The sequence below is a fragment of the Photinus pyralis genome, unplaced genomic scaffold, assembly GCF_008802855.1.
Source record: "Photinus pyralis isolate 1611_PpyrPB1 unplaced genomic scaffold, Ppyr1.3 Ppyr1.4_LG9, whole genome shotgun sequence".
NCBI classification, from domain to species: Eukaryota; Metazoa; Arthropoda; class Insecta; order Coleoptera; family Lampyridae; genus Photinus; species Photinus pyralis.
The window spans coordinates 14,844,199-14,865,948 of NW_022170878.1; the positions used below are offsets into that span (position 1 = coordinate 14,844,199).

General features: G+C 36.7%; 2 protein-coding genes across 2 annotated transcripts; both read left to right on the forward strand.

The window, feature by feature from the left end:
• Nucleotides 1-564: 564 nt before the first annotated feature.
• On the forward strand, nt 565-7,583 carry LOC116180281 (tyrosine-protein kinase receptor torso-like). Its single transcript, XM_031500188.1, has 13 exons — nt 565-609; nt 714-792; nt 4,765-4,828; nt 4,878-5,032; nt 5,082-5,310; nt 5,358-5,440; nt 5,486-5,651; nt 5,707-5,888; nt 5,934-6,423; nt 6,473-6,674; nt 6,719-6,872; nt 6,917-7,269; nt 7,316-7,583. The coding sequence occupies exons 4-13, from the start codon at nt 5,030-5,032 to the stop codon at nt 7,437-7,439; spliced, it is 1,986 nt and encodes a 661-aa protein (XP_031356048.1). The 5' UTR covers nt 565-609; nt 714-792; nt 4,765-4,828; nt 4,878-5,029; the 3' UTR covers nt 7,440-7,583.
• Nucleotides 7,584-7,819: 236 nt separating this feature from the next.
• Nucleotides 7,820-21,400, forward strand: LOC116180280 (GON-4-like protein). Its single transcript, XM_031500187.1, has 14 exons — nt 7,820-8,328; nt 8,375-8,510; nt 9,026-9,413; nt 10,405-10,598; nt 10,644-10,847; nt 10,899-11,035; nt 11,643-11,669; nt 11,720-11,893; nt 11,939-12,284; nt 12,617-13,114; nt 14,616-14,790; nt 14,840-15,290; nt 15,340-15,532; nt 20,459-21,400. Exons 1-14 carry the CDS (start codon nt 7,988-7,990, stop codon nt 21,311-21,313), a joined length of 4,119 nt encoding a protein of 1,372 aa, XP_031356047.1. The 5' UTR covers nt 7,820-7,987; the 3' UTR covers nt 21,314-21,400.
• Nucleotides 21,401-21,750: the final 350 nt, after the last annotated feature.

Below are 21,750 nucleotides of genomic sequence, written 5' to 3' on the forward strand. Positions count from 1 at the left end.
TGTAAAGAGCCATGGAGAGATGAATGTTAAGAGTAATATATAATCAGACACAAAATAAAACAAGTGTATGGACGTAGGGTAACACGTAGCCAGGTTCAGGCTCAAGTGGAACTTTGCAGAATACAACAATGGAGACCAAAGACAGGATAATGAGCAAAAGAAGGAACACACTGAAAACGAAAAACAAAAACGTCCACAATTGGAACGACCTTAGGTATTATTTGTCCCATAATCATTTAATTATGACCAAGCTAATATCATTTGAAAAATGTGTGAAATAAAATGATGATTCCTTATTTCGATATAGGTTACAGTTTCGAATTAAATCAAACGGTGTCAATTTATCAATATTCATTCGCATTGTAAGGCAAGAATAGTAGGTTAAGAATTGCATGTAATTTATCATTATAGGTAGTACCTATTTTGTCATCATATTGGAATACTGTACCAAATGTAATGGAAATGCAAGAAACAGAATTGAGGTTCTATTGAACCTCTTTAATCAGATGCGACCCATTATCATCAATGATACCTATACATCTATTGTCCAGTTCAATATCAACATTCAAACGTGAGGTACCTCTATACGCGGTGGTCCCTCGATCGACGGTAATTTACGTTTTATTTAACTTTATTTGTAAATAGTTTTAATTAACGTAATTCGCGATGAATTATAAAGCGATTGCATGGGTTCTTTTACTTCTTCCACATAGATACATTTGCACGGAAGTGTCCGAGGAACTGAATCAAAACTTGTACGATGCACTTTGCCAAGCAGAATGCCTTGCCGAGGTGAGTTACTTTCATTTTTGCATTTTTGATTTTTTAAAAAGATAACCGAATTTTCCCACCTCGAGGATAGAAAGTATTACACATCGTTTACGTTAATGAAATTGATTATTTATAAGTACCAGTCGCAGGTAAAAGCGTGGACACATTTTTGAGTTTCGCATAAAATTTGACGCAATATCATTTGGAAATTGCAAGGTTAATAGCAAACCAATGTCACTTGTCTGATAGGCGAGATGTTTAGCTCCCATTAAAAATTGTCATTAATTTTAAACCCTACCTGTGCCTCATTACTCAATACCTTTTCACCCAAAAATGTTTGATGAATACATTAAACATATAGATTGGATGAATGAACTTATATTAATTATTTATGTATAAAAAATTTAACACGACCTTGTTATTAAAATAATCGTCATTAACAAATTTTTTTGCTTTAAAACTACGCATCTTGTTCCTTTTCTACTACTATCGATTATAAATTATAAACAATTTCATCAATGAACTCGTGCCAAACATTTTCTGCTTATTTTGAAATTCAATGTTATGCGACATTCAGTATCTTGATCGATAAATTGTATTAATTCATTCTCATCCCCTAAACGTGAAAAGGGTTGTGAGGTATCACAAATGCATTTTTGTAGCCCATCTTGTGGCCATCGCAGTTCGCTTGATCCCGTTGATGCTACCAAAGTAGCCACTCCATCAAGAATTTGCAGCTAAAGCTCTACAAGAGATTACCCTTTCAGCTACATCCACTACTCTGTGCATAGCAAGTTCGCAGGATTTTCCTGGATGATAAACACATTTGTGTTTACTGGTGGATTCGGCCCCCAGCACCACATCCCTTATGTGTCACTCAACAAGTTTCTCCATTAGTTTTAGGTTTCGGTATGAATACGACTTTTACTTCCCTCCACCCCCAGAGCAAAACTTGCTTTGTTGTAGTAGAGCAGAGAAGCTTCCATCCATCAGCCAAAACCCAGCCTCCTCGCTGTTCCCCCTGAGAAGTGGTTCCAGAGTAATTGGTTTGCTCGCGCAATTTTGAACGAGGGTCAACCACCTATAACCTTAGAGCTAATCAATGTGGACGCAATTTACCTAATTTCACGTTATGGTGCAGGAGTAGATTTAATTGGAAAAAAGTAAAAACTCACTACTGTTGATATCAATTTACAGATCGACGTTTATTTATTCAGTATAATAATAAATAATACGATCATGAAATCGTTTTGTGGACAATGTCAACAGAATTGAAATGCAAATTTTTGATTAATGGATCTCGTCATTCCATCCTTCTCGATCAGAGAGGATCGTGTATAAATCGACCAGAAAGAGCAAAAGGAAAAGATTTGTCGTAGACAAATTAAAAAATTCATTTCATTACTATTTATGATGCCTACATTAATATTTTTTGAGTTTTCTGAACCTCAACCGGTCACTCAATAGTATCGGACCTTGGTGATCGCAAAGAGGAAGTTTATCGTCGGCAATTGACGTTTCGTCTTTCAGTCGTCGACTTTATTCATGCAACCCTGAATTATTTTATAATAATGTTAAAATGTATGTAAATTGAGAACGGGTGATTTGAAATTGAAATTTTAAGTGATGTCATTTGGCAGATGTGAAGATTTAAGATCAAGTTTAGTAAATGTAATGGGACGGAGTTTATTTTTTATATTCAAAAATAGTAGCTCGTGTTCCTCGTCAATCGGGAGGAGTTCATCGTTTTACGGCACAAAAATACGCTTATTCAGTTTTAACACCTGTCTTCCCACATAGCATTCGATATCTTATGTAGGTATATACATTTTAAATCCATAAAGGTACAGGGAATATCCTGTCCATCTTATGTATATACTATGTATATTCATTATAGGTTGGCATATGTATTTTATGTTCAGTATGGATGTGTTTTCCCGAGAAATTTTGGTGTAGTCGATTTTTGGTAAAAAAGGAAGGTTGTACACTGCCTTTTTTTGAGCCCCGAAGAAAAAATTGTCTCAGATCGACCTGAAATTTTCTTATAGAATGTGGCCTGTAGAATCCATAATTTCAAACAGTTCCAAGATTGGGCTACTAGTTCAAAAGTTACAGCCCTTTGAATTTTCTTTCGAAATTGGTTTCTAGTTTATAACTTTTGATTGAGAAGTCTGATCGAAAAAGTACGAATTGTTTTGGATTCTACGCACCAAAATTAATAAGAAAAGTGTTTTCCCGAGAAATTTTGGTGTAGTCGATTTTTGGTAAAAAAGGAAGGTTATACACTGCCTTTTTTTGAGCCCCGAAAAAAAAATTGTCTCAGATCGACCCGGAAAAAAATGTTCTTATAGAATGTGGCCTGTAGAATCCATAATTTCAAACAGTTCCAAGATTGGGCTACTAGTTCAAAAGTTACAGCCCTTTGAATTTTCTTTCGAAATTGGTTTATAGTCTATAACTTTTGATTGAGAAGTCTGATCGAAAAAGTACGAATTGTTTTGGATTCTACGCACCAAAATTAATAAGAAAAAGTGTTTCCCGAGAAATTTTGGTGCAGTCGATTTTTGGTAAAAAAGGAAGGTTATACACTGCCTTTTTTTGAGGCCCGAAAAAAAATTGTCTCAGATCGACCCGGAAAAAAAATTTTCTTATAGAATGTGGCCTGTAGAATCCATAATTTCAAACAGTTCCAAGATTGGGCTACTGGTTCAAAAGTTACAGCCTTTTGAATTTTCTTTCGAAATTGGTTTCTAGTCTATAACTTTTGATTGAGAAGTCTGATCGAAAAAGTACGAATTGTTTTGGATTCTACGCACCAAAATTAATAAGAAAAAGTGTTTTCCCGAGAAATTTTGGTGCAGTCGATTTTTGGTAAAAAAGGAAGGTTGTACACTGCCTTTTTTTGAGGCCCGAAAAAAAAATTGTCTCAGAATGACCCGGAAAAAAAATTTTCTTATAGAATGTGGCCTGTAGAATCCATAATTTCAAACAGTTCCAAGATTGGGCTACTAGTTCAAAAGTTACAGGCCTTTGAATTTTCTTTCGAAATTGGTTTCTAGTCTATAACTTTTGATTGAGAAGTCTGATCGAAAAAGTACGAATTGTTTTGGATTCTGCGCACCAAAATTAATAAGAAAAAGTGTTTTCCCGAGAAATTTTGGTGTAGTCGATTTTTGGTAAAAAAGGAAGGTTATACACTGCCTTTTTTTGAGCCCCGAAAAAAAAATTGTCTCAGATCGACCCGGAAAAAAAATTTTCTTATAGAATGTGGCCTGTAGAATCCATAATTTCAAACAGTTCCAAGATTGGGCTACTAGTTCAAAAGTTACAGCCCTTTGAATTTTCTTTCGAAATTGACTAAATATTTGTGAAAGTATTTGAGTTACAAGTACAAATACTGCTTCCATAAAAGTATTTAATTACAAAGTATTTGAATACTTTAAAAAGGATTTGAATACTAAAAAGTGTTTACAAAATCGAATACTGCCCAGCTCTGGCATGGACGCTAGTAAACTTCCCGAATGTTAGAGGAATCTCTATAGAACATCCATTCTGAATGTATACAACATACATAGAATATCCTATTGAACATCTTTTGCATATTACAGGAATATGCATGGTATATCCAGTTGTCAGTATACCAATATACATAGCATGTCTGATGTACCTATATACATGCATATACATAAGACAGATTATGTGAAGTCTGCCAAACTTATATCCCATGCACATACATCGGACATTTGCGACATACTTTTCCACATTCTATGGATATACAATATCCCACGTGGAATGTACATGGTATATGCAATGTATATAGGTCTGCTTATGTGGGTTTATTGAAGAATCACATCTGCTAATTACTCACTCCTCAAATAATTTAGATATATAGGATCATAACACTTGAGAATTTGTAATTTTAAATTATTGGAGGGGGGGGGGGATTATATTTTTTATATTTTTACATCATGCATTTTACTGTTTTAATTTTAGGGTGAAAATTCCCAATGTGCTCCCACACAGCCTTGTACGACGTGCTCCCCATTGCACCTCAGAGGTAAACAGGAATTGGTAACTTCTGGTAACAACTAAAATTGCTATTGCAGAGCTTAATTTTCGACGAAATGAGACCTTGACAATTGTACCGCAGTTATTTTGCAAAACACACAGGGCTATTACTATAAATTGGGAATCTGCAAAATTGTTAGTGTTTTTATTGGAGACTAGAGGAAATGGTACTCAATGGACCACTGCGACAATGGTGCTAGAGTTCCATTTGCTTGTACGCTTTAACTTATTCACAATTTTAGACGAGCTGTTCGAAATGGACAATGAATTTATTAAAACCAAATAGTGACTACCAAATGAGATTGTGGGGGGTGTCCGCAACTGGAGAAGTATTTGGACCATATGAATCGGCTTGGATCAGAACAACCCCTACCAGTTACACTCCTCTTCAAGTTCCCGAGTTAGTAATACTTGACGCCCAACTCGTGGAGAAACACTACACAGCGTTGGTCGAATGGAAGCCCGCCGAAGGTTGGTAGAATCTCAAATGGCAAAAGGTTAACCGAGTTTTCTTCAAGATCGTTCGTGTTTTTACAATTTGGTGTGGTACGGCAATGATGAAAGGACCATGCAAAACGTGCAAGAGCGAGAAATAAGAGAGGTAAATTGAATCAAAGTTGAAGTCTTAATATTTCTCCATTAACAGGTCGACACCCTATTCCGCTACAGGATAACAGGCCTTGAACTGGGAACGGAATACACCATAAAGATTATCAGCATAAACGGGATCATTACCCGGGAAAGCAATAGCACAGAGCTATCGTATCACACACCGTCGTGCTTGGACGAATTCAACAGCTTGGAGGTGTGCGGTAAGCGAAAGAATAATTTCCGAGGTCCCACCCGCTTTCACTGCACCTTTAACAGTTCCTCCAGCACCAGAAGACCTGAATGCAACGGAAGAGCTTTCAAGCGACGACGATTACTTCAACCGAACATACAGATACAACGTTCAGGTAACTTGGTCCAAGCCTGCCTTGTTTCCGGACAACTACACAGTCACAATCAACTCCTTGAGCACGTCACCCGAGTCCAAAATTGTGGACGGGGTAAGCAACGCATTGCGCGAACAATCTCATCACCTAAGTCTCTAGAACGAAACCTGCGCGACATTCTTCGACGTACCTCTAGAGCCGACGTACTTCATCTACATCAAGGCCTCGTCAAGAGCGGGCGACGGTTTCGCCGATACCGAAAAGCGAATCGCGAGCGTTAAACCGCCAAGGTCTCGTTCAAGTCAGCTGCCAGTTATCATCGGTAGCGTTCTTGGGGCAATAGCGATTGCAATAATTGTATTTCTTCTTTTATATCGTCGTTATAAAATAAGCAAATCCAAGAGAATTCGGAAGCTGCCCATTTCGAACTGCTACGGCGACGACTTAAAGGGGAAGTGCTTGTCGGAAATTGGGAGCGCGCCAGGCGAGTATTACGTGCCCGAAATGATCAACGATGAGTGGCAGCTGAAGGCCAATCAGATTGTGGTCGATGAAATATTAGGCGAGGGGGCGTTCGGAGTGGTGCATAAAGGGTACATTAAAATGGTGGATGGAAGGGAGGTGGAAGTTGCTATTAAAATGCTTAAAGGTGAAATTGAGTTCTGCATGAACTGCTTTTAGTGTCAGGTTTGGTTTAGGTAATCCGAATGCTGAGGAAGTGAAACAGTTTGAGCATGAGATTGAAATCATGAAATCGGTTGGTTCTCATCCACACTTGGTGTCCTTGGTTGGGTGTTGTTCCAAACTGGGATACCTGGGACCGTTTCTAGTTGTGGAGTATTGCGTCAAGGGCGACCTGCTATCATATTTACGAGCAGTTTGGGAGCACCTCGCTGGACAGTAAGTCGATGATTGTCTTGCAGTGTTTTAGCATACCATTGCAGACCCTTAAAGTCACGTTACATAAACACGCCGTGCTTCGTGGAAAATAATCAAATGGACAACAACTTCTCAAACAAAATATATTTACTGGGAGACGATTTTATTTTGGATCCTCGTGACCTTTTATCCTTTGCGCGACAGATCGCCTTGGGAATGGTATTATTACTTAATTAAAGCCACAACTTTATGTCAATTTACAGGAATACTTATCTGGCCTAAGGGTTGTTCATCGTGATCTAGCGTTACGAAATGTACTAATGTGCGAAAACAAAATTGTGAAGGTAGCCGATTTCGGGTTAAGCAGGGACGTTTACCAAGACAATGTGTACCTCAAGACGGGAGCGGGGAAATTACCAATAAAATGGATGGCTCTCGAATCTCTATCGCACCAACAGTACACGACTCAGAGTGACGTTTGGTCATTTGGGGTTGTTTTATGGGAAATTGTAACTTTGGGCGGTAACCCCTACGCTACTATTTCACCGCGCGACATGCTAAGCGTGCTCAGAAGTGGATACAGAATGGAGTGTCCCAAAAACTGCAGTCTTGAATTGTAAGCTACCAACGATATGAACTTTATTTCAACTCTTTTTAATTAGATACGGTATTATGAGACAGTGTTGGAAAGACTCGGCCAAAGAGAGGCCAACCTTTCATGATTTGAGAATAATGCTGGAAAAACTATTGGAAAGTGACAATCGATATGTGAGCTTAGATATTTAGATTACCTAAATTTTAGTGTCGTAGGTATAAGTTTTACATTATAACAATAATTTTAACTCATATTTTTAGTAAATAGTGTTTTAAATTATTTATTGCTGTACCTTGTTGTATTACTGTTAAAAATGAAAGTATTCACACTTGAATTCAAATTTGTTCTGCGTTCCACCAGATATAAATACACACCTAATGAACAAGGCAGTTCTGAAATATAATGTATTATTAAATATCATTACTCTAGACGAACACTCCATTAACAAAAATAATTTTGTTATTGTCTTGTAAGTACGTCACAGGGAGCGTACGTATAGCACCACCTTGTATATTCCATTATGGCATACCCTATACTCTATAGATAGTTGAGTTCTATTCTATGATTTTTAGGTTAGGTATAGGTTTAGTGCGCAGTTGCTAACCCGTCAGTTTACTTTTTGATTTGTTTTCTTTCACCTTCCAAGTTCAAGTTATAAGTAATCAATACCAGTTAAATATGACCTAAATTTCTTTATCTGTTAAGAACAGCTGTTAAACGCCGTTATTAATGTGAAATCATGGATGCATCCCTCGAGAACTTCTCCGAGGGTGAGGTGTCCGATGATGGTTTGAAGATTGTTTTGGAAAGTCCCAAACGGAAGCTACCCCGAAAGTCTAGGACACCGAGAAAGCTGGAACGTTCCGAGCTAGACATAATAGATAGCATAGCGAAGGATCTAGACGAAAAGTTAGACGCCAAAGCCGCTAAAATTAATTTAACGACCATAAACGTTAAAAGTATTTTAAAGCAAGTTGTTACCAATGAACACGTTTTGGGATTCGTGCGTCAAAGTGAGGATCCTCAGGCTCCTCAAACGAAACTACCGTTTGAGCCGAAACTAACTCGAGCTAAGGCCAAGTAAGGATACAAGTGTTTGGTTGTCGGTGTTAAGGTTTTATTGCAGAGAATTATTTCCATCGCCTACTATTACGGCCTTACCATGGTTAAGCCCGAAGCGACCGAGCGAGGTCCAAAAGTTGATAACGGACGATCTCGCAGAAGATTCATCGGGGGACGAATACGTCCCGATGGAAGAAGAGGTAAGAAACAAATCTGGGAAATATGTACACGAGTATTTCCAATAAATTATTTGTTTAAACAATAGTAGGCTGTCACAAAACAAATTTTTTTATCTTTGTACAGGGTGTCCCATGACAAATGCAGAATATTTCCTCAAAAAGGCAACCTTGCATTATTTCAGTAACAAAGCATTAAAAATGGGTTGAATTTTTGGAGTTTAGGGGTTTGGTAGGTGGGAGGGGGTCTAAAATATGCTTCTATCCTTTTCGGTAACCTATTCTAATCATGGTTCTCAACAAAAAAAAACTGATTTCTACCAAATACCTACCTATAATACCTCATAATTCATGAAAGTAATGTCGAAAGAAAGTACTAAGAATGCGCTAGAGGATAACTCCGCCCCTTTTTGATACAGTGTTGCCACATATCTCAATTATGGTCTGACAGTTCCAAAATGAAACGTAAAATGTGGAGAAACATACATGTATTTCCAGAGTAGAGATACCCCCTTGAAATGAACTCATTCAAATTTTAGAGCGAAGACGACCGCATCAGCGAACCGAGATCGGTGTCGCCACTGACCGCCGTAAAAGAACCGGAATCCGAGAAGATCCAATGGAGCGACGACGGCGTTTTCAAAATTCCTCCCATCAAAACGCAAGAGGGAGAAATCGAGGAGGCGAACATCGCGTTGCGGACCCGCTCGAAGCTGTGTTTGAGTTCGACGCCTTTGGAAATCATCGAGGAGGCCTTTATACCGCCGGATATTACGACCGACATGTACGATATGGATTGCGACAACGACGACTGGCGAGATTTCTTGAAGAAGTTCACTCGGCCGCTAGACGAGGTTACGAAACCGTGTGAAGACGAAGAGCACGATCCGGAGTATAATATTCTTGCGGATGAAGAGGTGGATAAAGGTTGGTAGTTGTGCTTTCGGCAATAGATGATGCATATTTCTGGTGATGCAGTTGGCTATTGCAAAATTGCAGTGCAGACGTTTCTTGAAAACAATGTAACACTCCTTCAGGGGTAGCGGGAGGGCGAAAGTTTTTTTTAAAAACTCGCTTTAGAGATTAGAGCTGTGGGTTCGCGATTTTTGAAGGGCGTGCGCAGTCGAACGATGTAACGGGTGGTCTCTTTAGACTTAAAAAGTAATTTTTCGAATTTATATTTGACTATAGGAAGATTTACACACGTACCGCTTTATAGCGAACAGAAACAAAATTACGTCTGGAAATAAAACCGATAACAACACGTATTTTGTGGTGTTGGTGTTTATTACTAAAGATAAGCGAAGAGAGGTATCGTGTATGCGGGGATTTTCGACAGCAGACGAGGTCGAACTTTAAAACAGCATCTTATCTAAATTGAATAAATTACAAAAGCCAAAATTTGAACAACAAATTCAAGTACAGCAAACCAACTCTGTGCTTAATCAGAAATAATCCCCCAATATTCTCTATACAGCATATCCCTTCATTATATTTGGTGTTTAGACTCAAATGACTTTGTTTACACAACAATATATCAACTAAAATCATATGGGTATTAGAGTTTCATTGAACCAAAACATTAGACTTCGAATTTCAGATCTTAGAAGCAGTTAAAAGGCCAAACTGAAGCAAGGTAAAGAGCATAGAAAACATTTTTTATTATAGCAGATATTAAATTGACATTTTAATAGATTTGAATGAGTAGGCTAAGTCGCTCTTTAACCGTAAGTGTAGATAAAATGAAATAGATGATTCTGCATTCTTCATTATTTCAAATGGGACGCGGAGCACGAAATAAAACGACGTTCAGAACATAATATAATGCTGTTTTTATGGAAACCTAAGCTAGCACGTGCGATTTATGCATATTCCTGCATATTTGTGAACACATCTACTTTTAACTTCTCTGTTGCAGTTGACAAAGAGGAATTACGTGCAGACCGTGCTGTAAAAGTCTCCAGGAAAGAATTTAACGACATGTTGGCCGAACTATTCGAGTACGCGAATAACTTTGAAGATAACGATGAGAACAACGCTTCCGTTAGCACTATCAATGACAGTCAACTGGTCTCGGACATTTCAGACATTGTGGATACAACCCCTCAATTAGTATGCTTGTAAACGAAAATTGGGATTAACTGACAGCTTTTTCAGGTCGTTCCACCGGTCGACGTGCCAGTTATACCGACAATTGAACCGTCGTCCGAGTTAATATATTGCGAGGCCATGCGAATGGATCAAAAGCTCTTGCTCGAGCAGCAATTGCGCCAACACGTACAGTTACTCGCTCAGCATTTCCTGTTATCGTACCAACATCCGGAATATCACGATTTGTCGACGGAATTTAAAGCTTGCTTGGTACAACTGATCGATTTGTAATTCAGAATTAATTAGCGAATTGCGTTTTAGTATAACTATAATTGTTTGGCGGAGTTGAAGGAGAATTCTATTTTTAAGACGTGCAATTTAGATGGCGCTATTAAGTTGATGAACGATTGGGAGAAACAGTTTCAATTAAATACGGACGAAATAAAAGAAATGAAAGCGTAAGTATTGGGTAAAGAACCACTCGTTGAAATAGCAGGCAAATTAAAGTAATTTACAAATAGCACTAATTTGCATAAACATTTGGATTTACGCGTTACTTTTTCATGGTTTTACACAGGGATTTTGTGGTACCCTGGGGCGGAACGCACAAACAAACACAAAGCTAATTGATGTTGCTTCTGGAACTTCACTTCTTTAGTGGCACTTAAATTTAAATGCAGACGACGTCGACTTTGTTTGAATTACAGATGTAAAAGTGGCTCTTTGATGGTGGAAAAACTGTCTTTTACCGGTACTGGGAACTGGGAAACGAAAAAAACCACATTGATGTTTTCCTCTGCTATTTAAAACAATTTGCCATTCTTTTCAACTTTTGGAACAGTCTTTTCCTTTTTTTAATAATGCTCACATTGAATTATTTGACATGAAAATCACATAACAGAATATTATGCAGGTTATTAGTTGACCGTGGTGCTAAAAGTATCTCCCTTATCCCCCCATCCCAGGTTAAAAGACTTTGGAGAAGAGGGTAAATTCAATTTCTTATGAAAATTGGTGCCACACTGCCTTAATACTAATCGTGGACTATTTTAATCTTTGTTTTAGGTATGTCTGTCGAGTTCTGCATGAATCGTAAGTACTATCAAACAATGTGCAACACAAATTTATTCCCTCTCCCTTAGCCAAACGAGTAAAGCAGCCGGTATTGAATACATAGTCACTTTTCCGCCGTTAATCATGGAAACAATTGCCAGGAGCGAAGTCTTTATTTATCCCGATTTATTACCAATTATACCATTCAAGTCTACGTCGTTATTTAGCAAATTCATCGAGAGTTATACTACGTCTGAAAATCAGTAAGATTCACATTCGCAAACTAAAATATTAACCGTGTAATTTAGATTAGTGGCGCTAGGGTTGGAGAAGTTTACCCCCGACTTGGCCTGCGACAAGTCCAATTTAAACGGAAAGGGCGAGGTGAAACTTAAGCGAGTGTGCGCCTTAATTCAGAAATATTTCACTCCGACAAAACAGATTACAAGGTTGTATTGCCATATATTTAATAGTAAGCATCCTCGAGCACCAGGAAATCCGATAAAGTATTATTTTCAAAATAGAAGAGCTCCCGTTGTTATTCATTATGTTAGAAGTTTGGAAGAGTACGGGATTCTTCCGCCCTGTAAGAGGAAGAAGGAAATGTTACCGTATCAGTGGAAGATGTACCTGTATCCCCATTGCGCTCCTCAGGTTAGTAGTATTACTGAAGGTCATAGTGTTATGCTTTGATTTAAAAAAACGAAACATTATAGAGAACCCACGAAACCAAATTTGGATGGTCACACAAAATGAATGAATTTGACACACTCCACGTTTGTTTCCTCTTTAAAAGACCTACAGTCAAGTATCAACTCATTTACAATTAAAAATTGGCATCAGTTGATGTACATTGTACAATGATCGTAACTTTTTAAAGACCCTGTACTCGATAAGATCTGGCAACTTCGCCAATATGGCGGATTTTGACAGTCATTAGACAGCTATCAAAAATGTAATAAAATAAATAAACATTTCATTTTCAGGGTATACTTCTTCCTACGTCTTTATCAGTCCCTACTACAATAACCAAGGTTCAACGTCCCCCCGCTTTCAACAAAAGCTTTGCGACGAAGAATTTGAGAAGACGAACCGTTCAGCGAATACCCCTTCATTCGAACTCCAGAATTGTACCGCAACAGTTAACGCCTCGAAATCAATCTCCTGCGACGTTCTGTTCGACACCGAAATTAACTTCCAGTTGCACTCGGAAGCACCTCGACCAGTACTTCAGATCGCCGAGAGCGAATAGACTCGGCAACATCAGTCCCAAGTTAAAATCGTTTAAATTTAATTCGTCCATTTTTAACAATTTAAGAAAGCTCGATCAAGACGAGCTGAACATGCTGCCCAGCATGCCATTTCTGGACGGTAGTGCGGTCGGTGAAAGTAGGTCGCCTGTGGCTCAATTGAACCACTTGGATGGTGTGGAAACTGAACCGCCCCCTGCAGAATGTGACGATGATGAGGACGCAAATCAAAAGGTATTTTTGCCATATTTCGTATTGTGGAAATTGTATTTTAAAAATTACCAAAATCACAAACCAACACTTTCTTTTGTCACGTAGTATTTTTTTTTTTAATTTAAATTTTATCTGGCTACCGAGCAAACATGCGTACTCTGGGAGGAGGACTGTTAGTACTGTCACTTTACCTAATAGAAATATTCTTTTGTATCAGGAGACTGTACTGTACGTGGAGTTGTTTCTGTTCCTAACTCACTTAGAATCCTTCTATATGGCTGCAAGGAGAACATAATCAAGGAGGAGGTGTTTGAGTAATAATTTTAGATATACAGGGTTAGTCATAAATGTGTGGCACACCAAAATTAAAATTTTTAATGGAATGGAACACCCTGTATATTATGCAAATGCTTTGTTACCAGTCTACAAAGTGTTAAAGTTCTACTGCACATTTTACAATTTAAACCTTCAATTTATAAACAGGGGATTATCCAAATAAAACTAGCGCCTATTTTAACCATTTTAAAAATTATACTACTGAAAATTGATTTGTATTTTTTTGTCCATAACGAAAAAATTACGAGACCAAAATGTTTATAAACAAATCAGAAAATCAAATTCTTGTTCCACAATCTGCCAGTGGCGGGCTTAAAAAAAGTTCATGGAAATTTTAACGACCCCCTGTCATTTCTTCTATGGTTTCTGGTTGACATCTTTATCTTGGACAGAGTGTATACAGTCTGTTTCAAATTAAGTAGGCGCTATTGCTAACTTTCTTAGTTGTAGACTTAGAAAGATGATTAAATTACCAAAATTGGGTATTTTTGTTTACGGAATCTAAATCTGTAAATAAAAAAAAACGTCAAATTTTTCAGATAACAAAAATGCGACTTTTATATGGAACACCCTGTATCATATAACACCTTATTAAATTCTCTACAAAATTTCTTAATGCATCATAAACAAAAACTTCAAATAATCAAGATTTTTTAATTATTTTCATTTCGATCTAGTTATCCATAAACATAATAAATTGAAATTTATTACTTCACGCTATTTAAGTTTTTTTCTTAGAGTATATGCCCTCGACGCACCCTGAAAAAATCAAGAAAATGGAAATGTTTTTTAACCTTTAATTAATTTAGCAGGGGTATCAATAATTGTAACTTATTTTATTTTTATATAAACAGAAAAAATCTTCATTTTTTTGAAGTATTTCGGCTATTGTAGAGAATGTAATAAGCTCTCATGTGATGTAATAATATACAGAGTGTTCCATATAAAAAGTCGCATTTTTGTTATTTTCTAAAAAATTCGATGTTTTGTTTTTTATTTACAGATTTAGATTCAGTAGACAAAAATACACAATTTTGCTCATTTAACCCTCTACAACTGCGAAAGTTAGCAATAGTGCCGACTTCATTTGAAACAGGCTGTATATGTAATAACAAAAAGGGACCTCAAATACTTCCTTGAGGAACACCAATGCACACTTCTCTACAGCTACACATTATCATTACAGGATAACGAAGATGATATCAATGCTCTGATGATTGCAAGTTCAACAATTCGAACACCTAATCGCCGTACTCAATCCGCCACAGATAAAAAACGTGCCCGATTACAAAGGGAATACCTCGCAAATTTGGCTATGCTAACTCCCGAAGACCCTGTATATCTACAAGAAAAAGCCCAAAGTAATATAAACAATTGAAACTTTCAAATTTAAAAAAAAACACATTGTAGGTTACGCGCAAGCGTACTTCGACAAGGTTAAAGAACGATTATCTCCCGAAGATTACAAGGAGTTTATGGAAGTGCTGAATAACTTCGAAGAGAACACTTGTAGCGTTACCGAGCTGTACAAACAAATCGAGTCTGTTATGGGAAGCGAGCATTCCGATCTCAAAGAGGAATTTTTAACCTTCCTCATGCCCTCACAAGCCAAAGAAATCGGAAAACTAATCCCCTACTACACCCTCAGTAACATGTCGCTATTTCTGCGCAAATTGGAATTATACTTCAAAGATCAACCGGCGCAGTTACGTAAGATCTATCGTAGCCTTACGTATTTAACTACCTGCGTCGATATCAATATGGAACGTGTTAAGGCAACCATCTTGCCGCTACTCAAAGGTAATAATTTGCTAACCGACTGGTTTTTGCAAATTTTCCCTAGCGAGCCTCCGCCGCCCAGGTACGTCATTGCCATTTACTGTGTCGGTAGGTGTAGTTTTAATTTGTAGCCTGCTGAACGGCGTTTGGGAGAGGATGGAAACGAGACGTGAATTTAACTTGCACGAAGATGTCTTCGAAACGGTTAACGTTCCTGAAATGGAAGATCATTACGGGGGTCACAATTGTGTTTGTACGTGTCACGAAAGTAACGATGTTACTTTTAAGTCTCCTGGACAACACTGTGTTAAATGTGGACTTAAGGTAAGTTTGATTAAGTGATTAATTTAAGTTAATTAAAATTACTGCATTTTTAAATTGCGAAATTTTATTCTTTTTTTAATGATAAAGTCTAGCATACCGTGTGCCGTCAGGGTGCGCGGTGTTAACACTGGGAAGTTGATGTAGGTCTTTGACGTGGCATGCGCTAGATTTCATATGTTTTCTAAATATTGAATCAGGAATTGATTCATTTTTTGTATATCAGCAATAGGCTTATTAAGGCTCCTCTGTAGTCAATCCGCCATATTGGAAAAATAGCTAAACTTTCTTATGAAATGCTGCTTTTGTAGTTGAAGTCTAACAAATTCTCGATAGTGGATATTCTTTGCAATGATGAAAAGAACGGCGGTACTTAAAAAAAGTTGAAATATCGGTCTTATTTTTTTAGGAAGATCGATGAATAGAAAAATGGTTTTTTGTAGATAACGGCCGATGTAATGAGAGTAGAAAAACGTACAGCACCAATTTGGAAATCCGGCAGTATTTACTACGGCGGTACTTAAAGATATTATTTCCATCTATTATGATAAGGCATATATTTTAAAAAATATGTTTCGCGATCTTCAGAAAAAAATCAAAACGCTAACGTAAGGATAGGCAACTTAAATTGCACTTATAACGCCTGAGGCGACAACTCATTACTTGAAAGGGAAAACAAAAGAAACTACCTGGCATTACCCTACACATTGTTACGCCGTTCCTAATGATATGGATTAGATAAATTACTATTTATTATTTATTTATTTGAATGCTGTTGATTTGTAAATCATAATGTCACATATTCCCAAGACGAAAAATGAATATCCTATTGTAGGTGCATTGGAAATAATTTTTTATTTCTAAAACCTTTTGCATCCCATCAGGATGCTTCAAGAAATAAAAAAAAACCCTATAATGAGGCTGTAATAATATTTCCCTTTGGCGGGGCGGAGGGTACGTACAATACTCGGTACTTCACATATTATATCATAAGTAGTGCTGAATATGAACTCTGTTTTATAACAATGCTTTCAAACTACCAGCGTAGCACTTTGTTTAGTTAGATCCAATCAATCAAATATGACTAAATTTCACGTTTGTGTATATTTCCCATCTAAAATTATCAATTTCGTCAGATAGTCCAGTATGCGGAGCAGTTAGAAGGGCCGATTCCTGCAAAATGTGGTGTAAACGATTTTAACGTTTTAAATGGTCCATTTGGGTTCAAATAACATGTAGTTGAATCGACGCATGATTTTGTTTTCTTTAATTTTCTAAAGAAGTGTTATTCATAAAATATGGACCGTTTTTGAGTTTTAAGCGAAAAACTGAAAAAAGTCCGAAGGTTTTTTGGCTGCCAAAAGTTGTGCCGGGAAAAAATTTGTGCGCACTCTTCAAACCCAAATGGACCATTTAAAACAATAAAATCTTTTGCAGGTCAAAATTATCTGCATACTGGACTAAGAGTAAGTCTTCGTGAAAATTATCTATTTCGAAAATGTGACCAAAAGCAAAAGATGCACATGCCCTTTGCTTTACATAAAGTTGCGTCCAATAGATAACAAATGACACATATGCATTTTTTCACTTATATAAACATAGGAAACGTCGTGAACCGGTAAATTTTTTACTACTACCTACTTCTTTTTTCAATATGGACTAATATCAACTTTATCAACAGGAATATTTGTCCCTCAATAAATAGGAGGATCAAGTAAATTTTATTTTTACCTTTGAATTCAGGGCAAAAAAGTGAAGTCATCTTACCGCACAATAGATGTTGGGAAAAATTCTCCATGGGTCGTGCATAGATATAAAAAAGATATAAAAGACACCTTATTAATAAAGCATATTATTCCACCACTGAATGTATTCACGATGGGTTTAGTAATCTCTAATTGTTAGTGATTTGATTATTTATTTATTTGCTTGTTGTTAGTTGATTTACGTTGTTTGTAATCTCTACTATATATTTTTAGACGAATGTAACCGCTTTTGCGTAGTAGCATGAAAAATAAATATTATTATTATTATAAATAAGTAATACGTTAAATGGACAATTGTTATTAATTTTTGAAAAGATAAAGATTTACTTAGAATCAGTATAAATGTTATACTTTTAATCATTGTAACAGAATTTTAAATGTTAGCTACCATAGAATTTTTGTTGTTGTTCACCCTTGTATATATGTATAAGTAAAGAAAGATTTATTTTAGGTGTTCGAAGTGCCGGTTTTTTTAGGATCTACCATACCTAAATGAATTCATTCATGCACATGTACCTAATAACTATAAAAATCTATAAATCAGTAAAAATGATTAGAACGAATCACAAGAAATAAAGGGGTAATTAAAAAATGTTATAACAAACAATGCTAAGAGTCCGGAGGGCAAACGCGATATTTTTGAAGAATCGTGCACTTTTGTATAGAAGCATGAATTTTTGTATACGACTTACCTATACCCCAACAGTCATTTTAAACATTAGAGCCACTCTGGCTCTCTGCCAGGGGGGGCGTAGGGTGCCCATTTCAAAACGGCCGTTTTAGCAGTGGTATCCATTCGGTAATAATTCTGCCAACTCGGAACCACTAGGGCTAGAACAAAATTAAAACACGGATTTTGTTGAGCACCATCTAAGCTAAAAGAAATATTATATTGATATTTACCCTAAATGTATTGAGTGTGGCTTTTTTTGGGGTCAAAGGTAACCTTGATTGTTTTTCCCACAAAAAGTCGAGAATTTAGGCTTTCTACACTCAAAATACTGTTTTTATTCATCTTTTTAGATGTATAGTTAAACTTATTAACATACATAAATTAAATTAATTAAATTAAATTAATGAAATTGCAATTTTATATTATTTGTTGTGTCCTATTCTTCGTATTTTCTTTTCTTTGTAATTACTTGTGTGTCTGTGTCTGTTATATTTATATGTTATATTTATATATCTACTATTTTTTATTATTTATTGACGTGTAAATTAAATTAAATTAAATTAAAATCTTATCTTTATCTTAAAATGACTGTTGGGTTATAGGTAAGTCGTATACAAAAATTCATGCTTCTATACAAAACAATGCACGATTATTTGCTAATCCTCTGGACTATAATCTAGTCCACTAATTACATAAAAATCACGTAATTTACAGAAGGTGTCATTATAGAAAAATGCAGTAAATGCATTGAATATAGTAATTATACACCAAGCTAGAGAAGTTGATTTTCTTAGCCGAGGCGATGAAAAGTCTTCTCTACCGTGGTTTATTTATTATTTTATTCACTACTAGCAGATGAACTGTTTTAACACATATTTAAATATCATTAGAAAACACGATTTTGGGGATTTTAAGTACCTATAATAGGTAGGTACTTTTGCAAGAAGGCTGTGACTTTGACATTACATTATTTGTAAGTCGCATTTTGTGTGTTTCGCTAATTTCTGTTAAATAAATATGGATTCCTAATCAATAAAATCCATTATTATTATTGTCGGTGCTTCTTGTGAGAACTCAGGTCTAGCCTGGTTAACTAATCTAAACTAAAATTATTATTATTATTATTAACACAAAAAACAAAAATGTGAATGCAAAATTGAAAATCAATTTTAAATTAAATAAAACATCCCATGCTAATTTAGACCGTTTTTAATATAAATTAAGTTGCTGAATTGAACTCAAAGGAAAAGATCACTGTATTACCGACGCATCGAATTTGAAAGTGTCAAGATGGATAGCGAAAATGAAAATAATGAAGTTGTACGCCGCCAAATATAACAGAAACGGCAAAAAAATTATGTATTTATAGCCGGAAAAGTCTAAATATCTTAGATCGATCTAAGCTAAATATAAATATGAAAATTTCACTCCCATTTTCTCGACCTAAAAGACATCTACTTACTACTTACAAAAGGATCTTCAAAGTGTAAAAATAGGAAGTGAGGTTAAGTATTCGTACAAATTCTGTTACTTCGTAGTCGCACATGCCTGTTATTTTGTCGTAGTTTTGGTAGTACCCGCATTATTCAATGGCCCGTATGAATAAAAGTAAGCAAATGCTTATACTTGCAAAATTCAAAGTAAATACTCGTAACTGCCCTTTCATACTGGTCTGTTTAGCATGGTTTAGCAGCGCTGCACTGCGTCCTGTCCTTCTGCTTAGAAGCGCTGCTAATTCGCCCAGTGGGAAGGAGCACTTACGAGTATTTACTTTGAATTTTGCAAGTATAAGCATTTGCTTACTTTTATTCATACGGGTCAATGTTTAGGCGTTTAGCTATAATTACATATAGCAATAAACCCACAATTTAAACGATCAAATTTTAAGAAATGAGAAACGAAAGCTTGACAACCTTTTGATACCTCTGATATCATCTCAATTGTCACACAGTATGACCAATTTTAAGTATTTATAAAATAACTCAACTGCAATTGGTTTAGTAACAAACGTCAAGTTTGAATATTTTCATGAAATTTTGCCAAATATTCGTAGAAAAAGTATAGTATTCTATTCGCATGTAATGGCTATTACACATTCTCATGAGTAAAAGCCACCATTACATGCTCATGGAATAATATACTATTATACAACGTAACAGAAATAGGCATTTGTGCATCTCCAGTCAAATATTGTACAGCTTTTCGATAAACTTGTTAACATAATTAGTCCTTGATCATTATACATGGTCTATTGTGTTTAACAATAAAAGGATAGATACATCGTTGGTTTCACTCAAGGAGATCATGTAGCAGTGTGTATTGTTGGTGGTCTAACCAATTGCAATCACACTGAAATACAAATTGACTACAGAGGAGCCTTAATTAGTAAGTCGCCTTAAACAATTTCCCATGCTCCCATTGCAGCGCAGTCTTTATTTGCGTATGAATTGAAAGGAAGATCTAATGACTAATTGTACTGTCCTTTGGCAGTTCTTTCAAGGTCGTGTCTACATTCAAACTGCAAAAGGACTACGGCTAGCTAACGTTACATTCAATGGGAATTCTGGCGTCGACCACCATCTAAGGTTGAATGGTTTACATGCGGACAGAAGGAAACGAAGATCGGAAGTAAGCCCCTCGAAACAGTTTGCATCACCGGCCAAAGATAGTCACGACGATCACAGGATATCATTGGACAGCGAAGACGACGCCGACGGCTTGAAACGAAAGGGTCGCACGTCCAAATCGCCGAGGAAGAAGAGGGTGAAATTTAGGGACGCAAACGAAAAGGTGGCGCCGATTGAGGTGGCGTGCGAAACTCCGCTACCATCCGAGATCGCGGAAAACATTCCAAATTCTGATGAAAACGTAAAAATGGCGGCGGCAATTTCGAACATCGACGAGTGCGACGGCGCCAATGAAAAACCGTCGATGGAGGACGCGGGGGAATGGGACTGCAACACGTCAATTGAATCGGTCGAAGTACGGCACAGTCCCGAGCATAGCGCCGAATCCGAATCTGAATTTTGCGAAGAATCTTCTCAAGATAATATTAACACCGAGACCGACGAATCCGCCGAAGAGTTGGAGAGCTTAAGTAACTCACCGGTTCATAGCGACAACAGTAATAGTAACCACGCTCCCGAAGAGGTGTCTTGGACGCGGGACGAAGATAAAATAATTCTTGAAACGCTTCAAAAAGAATGTGGAAGGGATAGCGCTTTTGTTAATATTTCCGAGCTATTGGAGAATAGGTCGGTTCTTCAGGTTAAGGAAAGAGTTCAAACGTTAATGGATTTGCTGCAGAAAATGACATCTGCTTCAGAGAGTAATTCGCAAAAGTAATTGTCTTTAATTTGTTATAAGTGAACTACAAATTAGAATTAGTATTATTTATTTAATAAAGTTGCATGATGGCTCTGATAGTACTAATTTTGGGATTACTCATTTGAAGGTGATACTGAAATTGTAAGTGGCTGGGGTAGGCTTTGAATATAAAATTAGGAAAAAGTCTAAGTAAATGGGAACTTGTGGTTCCGTGACAATCGGGTGAGCTAGTGTAGCTTCCTTCGTTACGCTAACACCCTGTATATGGTGTGGTTGCTGACTTGTTTGCAGGCTTTTTGTGGGATCCAAGCCCATTTAGCCCCCGTAATAAACTACGGGAAGTAACAGAGACACTCGTCCAGAGGTCTGTCAAGGTTTTCTAAAGACTACACTTGTACACTGCCCTTTTTTTTGCCCGAAAAAAAAATTGACTCAGATCGACCGGGGAAAAAACA